This window comes from Palaemon carinicauda, chromosome 27, assembly GCF_036898095.1.
Source record: "Palaemon carinicauda isolate YSFRI2023 chromosome 27, ASM3689809v2, whole genome shotgun sequence".
Classification (NCBI taxonomy): Eukaryota; Metazoa; Arthropoda; class Malacostraca; order Decapoda; family Palaemonidae; genus Palaemon; species Palaemon carinicauda.
In genome coordinates this window covers 16,415,180-16,427,389 of record NC_090751.1, presented here as the reverse complement: position 1 = coordinate 16,427,389, position 12,210 = coordinate 16,415,180, and the positions used below count along the sequence as shown (strand labels likewise).

Genomic DNA, 12,210 nt, shown 5'->3' with positions numbered 1-12,210 from the left:
TGTTGCCACTCACCCCCTTTCAAAAGTATGTATAATTTTTCCCAAGTGAGTATGAGAAATTAAATGAATTTTTTTTAGAGGATCCAAAGAGAGACCGAGGTTGCTTTCATGGGTTCACATCAGACCCTGCGAAACCCGTATACAAAACATCCCTTATGAACAGACTTCAGAGTTGTAAGAGCCCGTATCCGTACGAGAGTATAATTGCACTATAAAGTATTGTATCAGTTCCCTCAATGTAGTATCTGACATCGGCATATAAATATATTTATCGCGGTTGCTGATTCTACCATTCAATGCACAGATTATGCAGCATAGGGACAGTTTCTCAGTAACTAACATATGGGTATTAATCTGCTATCCGAGCTATGTATTATTTTATACTTTTATTTTTTATCACTTTCAGATAATTATACTAAACACTAAAGTAATTGAATTATAATTATACCAAGCAGTAAAGTAATTAAGTTATCACAAAAATCTATGAATATTTGTTCCAGTTTCAAAAAAAAAAAAAAATAAATAAATAAAATAATCCATATCCCGTGTCAGTCTCTCGTTATGTATCATATTGTCAGGTACTCTGAGGAAAAGGGAAGTAACCCATTTGATGTTAATCGGGTTACTGTCAATGTGATCAAAATTAGCCATCGGCGCATACACTTCCAACACGATCATGTTAGCTCTTTTCATAATCTCAAGTCTTCATTGTCTTGACGTTTATTATAAGATTTATGCATCGCTAAAATTAGGTCTATATGACGTTTCTAATGGTCAAAGCTGTACTTTGATTTATAGGCCTCTTGTAAGATTTAATACTAGATAATTGTAGGCCTATTTGAAGAATTATCATTTTGTATTATTATGGGCCTATTATGAGATGAAATTAATTTATTATAAGCTTGCCATTTGAATGAGATATATGTATTAGCATAGGCCTGCAATATGCATTAAGGCTCTATTATAACCACGTTATTATAACAACATAATCCTAACATTTATTTTTATTTTTACTCATGTTAGTAAAGATATTCTTTGTCATTTCGATTCTTTTGAATGATTCAACAAGGAAATTGGCAGACTGTGAGATTTATAACGTATGGTGCATCCAAATATGTGTTGCCAACTTTAATAATATGAGCATGTGGCTTTTAGCTCAAGTTAAATCCATATTACTATAAGTTCAAGGGAGTGTAAATCCGTTATAAACCTAATAAAATTAGCTAAATATACTGAGTGGTCGTTAAGAACGAGTTACTTTCCATTATACATTTTAGAAAACGACTAGAGAAAGGCTTGCAGTGCAATAATTTCTGTCTCTTTCGTACTTTGAAATCTGTGAATCCTGGATCCCTTTTACAATGTTGTTTACTTCATGCACATATATGAACAAACCTCCCCACACACGCTGTGCCATTCATCACCAAGATCAAGAAAAATATTTCAAAACCATGTTCGTCACTTAATAAATTGATGTGATTATTATTATTATGCTGTTGTTGTTAGTGTCATTATTATTTTTGTTGATGCTGTTACTAGCTAAGCTAGAACCCTAGTTGGAAAAGCAGGATGCTATAAGCCAAGGGCTCCAACAGAAAGAAATAGCCTAGTGAGGAAAGGAAATAAAGAAATAAACTATATGAAAAGTATTGAAAAATTAAGATTAAATATTTTAAGAGCATAACAACATTAAAACAATAAAATATTTTAAGAATAGTAACAACATTAAAACAGATCTTTCATATTAAGACTAAAAAGATACTTATGTCAGCCTATTAACCAATCAAACTGTATTTTAGTCATATATATATATATATATATATATATATATATATATATATATATATATATATATATATATATATATATATATATATATATATACACTTTCTAGTGTCTATATCTCATTTGCTAACGTAACATCTTTAACCAGATGATAATCCGATAATATCAGATATGCCAAACGATACCCACTTCTTTTTATTTGCAGTAAATTTCTTCCTTTTAACAGATAAATTCTTAAAAGGGTAATAATCTGATAACAGTTGGTAGTTCTGTTCTTAACTAAACATAATGGAGTATTTCGGAATGATTCCGACGAAGTACTTGAGAACCAGCATCAAACAAGGAATTTTCTTTCAGTTTTATTTCTAACTTGTTTTAATTTATTCTACTTTTGAATTATAAATAAACCTCTCAAACTAATTAGTATACCGACTATAAAGAATAGAAATACTTTGCGAATGATATATTTCGTAAAGTATTCTTCTAGAAAATCTAAAAAAAAAAGTCGGCAAAAGGGTTGTATATTTGTAATATTTCAATAATATTTTTGAGATAAATCGTTAAAATGTAAAACGAATTAATTGTTATTGAATTTATTGTTTCATATATCCTTTTTCTAAATGTTCACACACTTGAATTCTTCGTTTATTCCTTTTTTTTCACAATTTTAATATTTTTAGTTTTCATAGAACACTGAGGACCTGTTTAATTTGTAGGGAAAAATTAGAGGTATCCATCGCTCTAGTTTCTCGACCATTTTTTTTATTATTGTTTATTTGTGCATGTTATTTGTTTGCATATTGATTATTCTCTTCCATGTGGTTATCATCCGTCACATATCGACTGTTTCTTCTTCTCCTTCTTTTTCTTCTCCTTCTTCTTCTCCGTTCTTTTTTTTTTTTTTTTTTTTTTTTTTTTTTTTTTTTTTTTTTTTTTTTTGTAGGAATATGTTTTGCATGGTGAAAAATTTTATGGTTGCCCAATATGCTGATTTGTACAATTAAAGTAATAATAGATTTATGAATTATATTTGGAAACTACCTATACCCTGTGGAGGTTACTCGATCTTTGGAAGTTCGCAGACTTTTGGAAATTACTTTATTCCAAACTCAGTCAGCCTAATTGGCTATTCTGGGTACGGTTTGTGGTGCAATGCGAATAATCTTAATTCATATTGTTCACTGATATTTTTCTGTCACTGTATTTTACACATTAACTAGTGATTTTTATATTTTAACTCATTGATACCTTTTTTATCCGAAGCATATGGTTAAAAAAATAGTTCAATGCTACTCCATGCGGATCATATCTTTTGCGATATCTTTTAATCTAGAAAAGAATGACTTTTATAGGTTTTAATTTATCTGAGTAATCTAAATGATAATCGCATATGGGTGCCTAATATCAGAACTATCATGATAGATAGATTTGGATGTGACAAAGCTCGAGTCATGGCACAAAAATTTTATTTGCTTGTAAGATGAAATATAAAAGTATCCTCGTTATTTATGGTTGTATTTTTAGAAAGACTTATACTTCTGCTCGGCACTAGATATTACTGGTTTCGTATTCAACGCTAACTAAAATATTGAGGGGATATGTTTTACTGTAAGTAGGTACACCAACAATAGAGGGAAAACAATGAAAGACGTAATGCGTTAGAGATTTGTATCAAGCTTTGTTTGAGATTCTTTGATGCATAGATACGATAGCGAGAGAGAGAGAGAGAGAAGGGGGATATTGGAGGTCGACAAGTAAAGGTCAGGAGAAGACCATTTTCTATTTAGGGAGGTATTGGAGGTCGACAAGTGAAGGTCAGGAGAAGACCATTTTCTATTTAGGGGGGTATTGGAGGTCGACAAGTGAAGGTCAGGAGAAGACCATTTTCTATTTAGGGGGGTATTGGAGGTCGACAAGTAAAGGTCAGGAAAAGACCGTTTTCTATTTAGGGGACTATTGGAGGTCGACAAGTAAAGGTCAGGAGAAGACCATTTTCTATTTAGGGGGGTATTGGAAGTCGACAGGTAAAGGTAAGGAGAAGACCATTTTCTATTTACGTAGTTGTTTTTGTCATTTTCTGGGACTCTACGTCAGCAACAATGCCTACATTTACTTTAGAGAAACATTCAATAGCTTTTTATGTTTATACCATCTCTTAAGGAGAACTTTATCCACTCCAATCAAGACAGTAAATTCTATCCTTTATGGATACCGAAATCATACATAGAAGCCGCCATACAACGAACAAACATTCATCTGATTTATTATCCTTTTATGTATGAATGAAGACTCAGTTTCTCATGAACATTCAAAGAAATTTTAAAATATAGAATAAGAATAAATGAAAGTTGCATATGATTGCATAGTAATTTTGATGGATAGTCTGTCTTTCCCCTGCGTTGAATTTTGTATCTAATAGTAGTTAGTGAAACTAACCATTAATTTTATAAATGAGGCAATGCAGAGGAATTAACTTCCAAGGTACATATGTAGCACCATGTTTGCGGTTGCATTTCTCGCAACTTCCATTCATTGGACTAGCTATTGGCTCAACAATTCTTTTTACATGTGTTCGCGAAAAATGATGAAACCTGAATACACTAACTATGATGCAAATTTTCATCCCTGAGATTGAGCGCTTTCATATCAACTGCTATTAGCTTTAGGGGTCTAAGTATTATTATTATTATTAAATGCTAAGCTACAACCCTAGTTGGAAAAGCAGGATGCTATAAGGCCAGGGGCCCCAACAGGGAAAATAGCCCAGTGAGGAAAGGAAATAAGGAAAAATAAAATATTTTAAGAATAGTAACAATATTAAAATAAATATTTCCTATTTAAACTATAAAAACTTAACAAAACAAGCGGAAGAGAAACTAGATAGAAAAGTGTGCACGAGTGCACCCTCAAGCAAGAGAACTCTAACCCAAAGCAGTGTAAGACCATGGTACAGAGGCTATGGCACTACCCAAGAATAGAGAACAATGGTTTGATTTTGGATTTAGTAATATTCAGGTTATTAATGAGACCTGAACAGGTTTTCTAAAGCTGTTTATAAATATTGATGCATGTTACGTGCAGATACGGGATGATTAGGTTAAAGTCTTGTAATAAGAAAAGTTATGAAACCTCATTTTGTATACTAACCTTTTGCTGATGCCTTGGGAAAATAGATTTATTGTTGAATTTTGAACTTGAAGGATCTTATTCCCAAAATCATATTCATGGTGTCTGCTGTTTCTTATATTGCTCACATTTAGATTTGTATGCCTTAGACATTGATACACTCCATAGGTGGGAGTGCCGACAGTGCACCTCACCCAATGCACTGTAAGCATTAATTAAGGGCCTATGCAACGTTCCCTCTGCCCATGACTGCACTTGCTGTATATTCTTCTTCTTTACTTTCCTTCCAATTTTTCTTTTGTACTGTCCAACCACCAACTTATATTTCATTGTTCAACTGTGGGGGTTTTCCACACTTGTACTTGGGTGCTGAAGGAGTCCCATGTCCCAGCACGAGGTTGTATAGCCCAAATTTATAGATCTAATCAAGTCTATACAATAGTACCATAAGTTTTCAGAGCCATTCATCCTGAAGCTTTCTCTCTTGCATATATCCTTGACAAACCCTGGTCAGCTACTCGGTGAAGATGAAAAGAACGTAAAATGCAGCTTTCGTGTGGAATTCTAACAGGGAAAGAAAAATGGATGTTGAAATTTTGAGTAAAAGTGTGTTTATTCCCGTAAAAATAAAAACTTACAAAAGTATAAGTTACATGAATCGTGGAGTGGGGTGTTTGTCAAAAAGTTGTAAAAATAGTAAGCTAAGTGCTAACTTAGTTACATATATCTAAATACTTTTCCTATGAGCATCATTGATATCAGAAGTGGATTAGATTTCCATAGTCATTTTAAACAACCAATTGGCATTTTTTTCCTCTCTTGTATTATAGATACACGAATTTCTACCTTTCACCGCTATTGAATTTTTTTCCCCTTTGGAGGGGAAAAAGTATTACCATTTTTTTCTAATTCTTACCAAGAGATAGGAATATAACCTTCGGTGAAATTGGAACCTTGCTTTTTCGGTTCTCATCCATAGAAAGTCTCTGATCGCCCTTAGTGTATTTAATGATATATAGGTTGAATTATTAGTCCACTTCAATATAGTTAAGCATATTTTATTTACCTGAAGTATATTTACAAATTAATCTTTCGTTGTTGTTCAAAGTTATTTATAAGAACTATGCTGTGAAAGTTTTGAAGACTACAATTGTCTTTTTAATTTGGAGCGCCATAACTACTGGATGGAGGTCCATTTCCTTTTCCATTCCTTTGTCCGTTACCGTTGCCATTTCTCCGGTTTCCATTACCGTTTCCGTAACCGTATCCAGCGTTAAGGTCAGCTCCAATGAGCTCGTTGACAGAGTACAGTCCTTCGGCGTTGGAGCAGTCAAAGTTGAACCACCAATCACAGACGAGGTACTGTTGGTTGAAGATCGTTCCGTTGGGGCAGAGGAAGGAGTCCTGCTGACGGCGTCCGTTGGGCCTGTCCTGGCAGATGTGGAAGACCTGGCAGCCAGCTTCGTCATAAGTGTCTGCATAATAACCAGGAACAGCCTGATCGTCGCAAGAGAAGTCAGTGTCAGGGACTTCAGCTAAGACTGGGTAATCCTCGCCTGGAACCCCTCCGCCAGGAATACTCTCCGTTAGTGAAATTATTTCAGGATCGACTCCATACCCACCATTTGGAACTCCGTAGGATCTGCTTGGAGCAACACCGTTTTTGTTAACGCCGTTGAATCCATTAGGAGCTCCGTAACTGCTGGAAGGTATTTGCTGTGCGGTAATTACCCCTACGAAAGCTGTAGGTAAGGAGAAGTCGAGAGGTTGAAATTCTTGAATCATTATTCAAAGAAATTATATAGTCTTTACAATTCAGTTAGTATTTTAGGCATAAATTATACGGAATTCGTAGTAATTATATAAAATAGAAAATATATAATCTAACTAAAGCCCCATATTGATTCCTGAATGTTTTATATTGTGTGTTTCGAGAATTTCCATATTTTATTTTATTAGTTGATACATAATTTTACCTAGAAATGAATGGGATAATGAATGATATTATAGTAAAACCATATATAAAATGAGCTGACGAAATTATATTTCTGTAAAATATCATGTCAAGTGAGTAATCAATGGCTTTAGTTGTTATGTAGCTGTAATACTTACCCAGAAGTAAGATGGGATTCATGATAAAATCTGAAAGAAGGCTTTTGAGGGAACGGGAAAAACGAAGCATCAGAGGAAACTGACGATGAAGCTTTGAAGCTGCATCCCTTCCTCCCTTCGTATATATAGATCCTCATGAAGGGCCTGGGGAAATCTACTGCAAGCAAAGTAAAGTCTACCTCTCACCTGACCTAGAAGGGAAAGAAGTCATGGCTTCTGAGATGTTCTCTTGACCTCCCTCGTCTTCACGTTGCATAATATTTATTGACGTTGTTTATTTACATTATGCAATTCATATACGGAATAATTAGTTTTGTTGCAACATGTTTATATTTAATTATTTCCATTATATTCATTTAATTCGATTTATTCACTTAAGTAATTCATTTTAGGTTATTAACCGTTTATTGTCATTTGGTTCACCTTTATCATAACCCCACTCGCTATTATTTATGTATTTTTCATCATTGTGCTAAATAGCCTTCAAGACTGCAGTTACTGTGCTGAAGCCCTAATCCGTCTATCTGCTTAAATAAATTCTCTTTACAAATAAAAATTGGACAAGTTTCAGTAGGACCATTGAAGGTTTAAAGGCCGCTCATGAATGGCAAGGGCAAGGTACAGTGACATTGCCCTATGGGGTAGGATAATGCCCTAGAGACTGACCATATATACATATGATCAGCGCCCAAGCAATGGCCGCTGATGACTAAACAGATAAACCTATAGGCTCCCCAGCTCACAAGGATGGTAAGCTTGCAGCGACAACAAAAACTAACGAGTTTGAGCGGGGCTCGAACCTCAGTATGGCGATCACCAGTCGTCAGGTACGTTACCACATCGGCGATCACAACCCTTATGTAAACGTTCTTTGCCTGACAAAACTTCATCATACCGAAGCCTATGTTGTTATTTTACGTGTGATTTTGGCTTCTGGGTTAGCAGTAAACATTTTCTTGTCGGTACCTTCAGGTGAAAAAGCACATGTTCAGCTGCTAGCCTAATTCAAGCTTAAAGTTGTCTGGCAGTAATAGCCTAGGCAATACAATAATAATTATTATTGTTGTTGTGGGTGTTATATTCCAAAAGGGTATTTCATCCGGGTGTAATAAGTATGAAATTCTCTTAGTAACTTGAATATGATGTTTCTGCTTTTGAATACTTATGGGAATTAAACTATTGTAAAATATCAAACCAATTATTACTGTAGTATAATTGTTGTGAAGAACCCAAAATCTTTAAAGTGACATTACGTTAAGTGTGCGGTCGTCTCCTCAGAAAAGAAGACGTATAGGTTTTTCAATGACAAAAAGAATATTGTTTTCGTATATTGAAGTTAGGACTTACATAAGATCATTAAAATATTTAGACGAAAATTTGGGTACGTAATGGAGATCTCTGTTTATTTTAGCAATATTTGGAAAGTTTAGAAAGAAATGAAAGAATATCAACAAAAACATTTATAGAATACCCAGAAATCTAAGTCTATGGGTTATTACTATTATTATTATTACTTGCTAAGCTACAACCCTAGTTGGAAAAGTAGGATGCGATAAGCCCAAGAGCTCCAACAGGCAAAATAGTCCAGTGAGGAAAGGAAACAAGGAAAGATAAAATATCTTAAGAACAGTAACAACATTAAAATAAATAGTACCTAAATAAACTATAAAAACTTTAAAAAAAACATGAGGAAGAGAAATGAGATAGAATAGTGTGCCCGAGTGTACCCTCAAGCAAGAGAACTCTAACCCCACACAGTGGAAGACCATGTTACAGAGGCTATGGCACTACCCAAGACTAGAGAACAATGATCTAAATTTGGAGTCTCCTTCACTTAAAAGAGCTGCTTACCATAGCTAAAGACTCTCTTCTACCAAGAGGAAAGCGGCCACTGAACAATTACAGTGCAGTAGTTAACCCCTTGGGTGAAGAAGAATATATCAAAAGAACGCCGAAGCAATGAAACAAAATGCGCAGCCCTGGGAAGCTGTTACCGGACTACAGTATGTGCAAATCCTTGTTGGGGCCTGGGGCTTCCGGGCCATTCATGGCCGTGCATTCCACTCACGCGACCCAGAAAAGCTAGAAGTCAGATCTGCTAATTGATCCCTTGAACCTATTCGCTGCGTTAAGTAATATCCCTACGGGGAGAGTGCAAGTTGCATAAATGTTATGTGAAGCTGTGCACGTCTTGCAAGTATTAACTACATCAATGGGTAATTAACCTTTTCCTTGGCAGTTGGAATATTTTTACAATTGCCCTGTTTCTATATGATTTCAAAGCTCATATGAATTCCACAAATATTTTTTATTGTGCTTTATTCTGTTTTATTTTGTAGCTTTTTTATGATATTTACGGTTCGTTTCTTACCTCATTCATTAATTTTATTAGAAAATTACTTTTTTTTTTATGAACGTATGAAGTGTTGGCGGTTATTATTTACCAAGTCATTTTCCAATCACACTAATCTTCTTTGATGTTGGATGTGAATATTTACTGGTAGCGTAAAAAATAAGAAAAATGTTATCAGGAATTCAATCCCATTAGTAGCCATTCGTATGCAGTTGAACGAGAAGCAATTTCCCCTTAATTGTTCACTCGTGATATTTTTGTTGTACAATGTGATACATTACTTTTATTGTATACCATAAACAAGGGAAATGACTATATGCCAGTGCCGTTATAAAAACAATATTTGCCGAGTGTGTTTTAAGAATTTTACTTAAAATAGTTTTAGAGATGATGTGTTAGTTTTCCACCCAATAAAGCACCTTAGTCATTGGGGGTATATTTATTTATATCTGTACGATTGTAGACAGAAAAGTGGATACTCTTTAGTGTTATTTTTCTTTCAACATTTTAATCGATAATTTCACTAGTAATAAGATTTTTTTCAGAGAGCACTACCGGGAGCTCCAGCTTTTAAGGTCAGTACTATAAACCGTTATTATTTTAGGAGCACTACTGGGAGCTCCAGCTTTTAAGGTCAGTACTATAAACCGTTATTATTTTAGAATTTTAGGAAAGTTGAACCTTGTTTAAATGTTTTGCCTTTATTACATGATAAAAACATAATGAGACTGGCAAATCTACCATTTTTCCTTCCTTCATTTGTGGCGCATCCCTGATTATCTGCGATAGCAGCAGTATTCTAATCTCTCATGTATTTAATATCTTCCGAAAACTTTTCCTTTTTATAAAAAATGTTGCGTCTTGTAACTATCTAGCTTTTCGTTTCTGTTGAGAGTTTATTTACCAGGTTTAGGTTTCTTTATGAAACCTTCGGATAAACCATGTTACCTGGAAATTAAACTCATTATAAGTTCATGGGGCATCAACCATCCAATAATGTTTACCCATAGTGGCAATATGACTTGTCCTATTTATGTAGAGTCATAGGATTTTTTTAATGGTACGTATCCCACTTTGATATCTACTCTTTGATTTTTACATTCGAAATTTAGTTATAACCTTCTCATATGAAATTACGTTTTCAATTTGGACCATTTATTATATACCTTATACGTCAATTTGGTTTTCTAGCTTTTATGAAAGATAGTTCAGCACCATTTAGCTTTCTTTAAACATTTTATATCTGTTCTCATGATGGTGAATATAAGCGGGAAAAATGAAAGTAAAGTAATCATATGATTCTTAATTTTTATTTTACACTAATCGTCGAGATGCAAATGAAAATTTAACTTGACCATCATAGTTTCTTTGTAGTTTAATTTATGGACAGTAGCACCTTTCACAGTGGAGCTCCATAGGAGTTTGAAGGTTGTCTAACTGTATTCAATCTACCATTTCCGTTTCTTCTGGTGTTTCCAGCGCCATTCCTTCTGTTGCCGTTGGTGAATCTTCCATTGCCATTTCCTGCAGCGTTACCGTCGATTCCGATGAGTTCATTTACGGAATAAAAGTTTCCGGCAGAGGAACAGTCGAAATTGTACCACCAGTCACACACCAGGTACTGTTGGTTGAAGATGGTTCCGTTGGGGCAGAGGAAGGAGTCCTGTTGGCGTCCTGTTGGTCTGTCCTGGCAGATGTGGAAGACCTGGCAGCCGGCTTCACGAGCTGTATCGGCATAATATCCAGGGACGCTCTGGTCATCACAAGAGAAGCCGGTGTCAGGGACAGAGGCCAAGATAGGATAGTCCTGTCCAGGGATGCCTCCACCAGGAATGCTTTCAGTTAATGCTCCTGCTTCACCTGCACCTCCAAATCTACCATTAGGAGCACCATAGGATCGACTCGGGGGCGCTCCATTTCCGTTAGTTCTTACATTTACTGGGTTGAAACTGTTTGTCAACTGGCCTGGTGGCGCTCTGTAGCTGCTGGAAGGAAACTGCTGGGCTGCAACCACCCCAATCAGACCTGCAAGTTAGGGTTAGGAGACGACACCATGAAGAAATCTATTTTGTTATTTTAAGTCAACATATTGTTCCCATGTCATTCCTCTATATGAGAATTGTTCAATGTTTATATATATATATATATACATATATATATATACATATATATATATATATATATATATATATATATATATATATATATATATATATATATACACACACACACATATATATATATATATATATATATATATATATATATATATATATATATATTGCAGTATGTATGTAACATACAAATATATTAATTTGCATATATAGAACCATGCACACACAAACAGACACATACTTAACAGAGGGGAACACGTACCAAGGATAATGAAGATTCTCATTGTTGAAAATGAGGTAGTATGCTAACGGAAGATATTTAAGATTCGGAAACCCAGTAAACTTCAGTAACGAAGGAGGATGCTGGTATGGTCTGTATCTGTTCAGCACAGCGTATATATAGTTACTCCCATAGAGCCCGAGGGTCCTGGTCAAGTAATGAATGAACATTTCATCTCTCACTCTACCCAGAATGATTATGTAAGATTTGAATCCTTAGGCAGTTGTTAACTACAGTGGAATTATTTGTTCCATAATTTTCCATTCGAAATTTACTTTTACCGTGGTAGGCCAATTTTTGGAGCGCATACACACAGACATATATATATAATATATATAAATATATATATATATATATATATATATATATATATATATATATATATATATATATATATGAATATATATATATATGAATATATATATATATATATATATATA

The 12,210-nt window shown here is 34.4% G+C and overlaps 1 protein-coding gene across 1 annotated transcript in view; it reads right to left on the bottom strand.

Annotated features, from left to right (window-relative positions):
* The window catches only part of LOC137620812 (fibroin heavy chain-like), a 76,432-nt gene that overhangs the window by 46,033 nt on the left and 18,189 nt on the right, over positions 1-12,210 (bottom strand). The window contains exons 4-5 of the mRNA XM_068351261.1: positions 10,886-10,900; positions 6,093-6,176 (exon numbers count right to left, since the gene is read on the bottom strand). Coding sequence (XP_068207362.1) covers positions 6,093-6,176; positions 10,886-10,900 — 99 coding nt within the window. The remainder of the gene's footprint in view (positions 1-6,092; positions 6,177-10,885; positions 10,901-12,210) is intronic.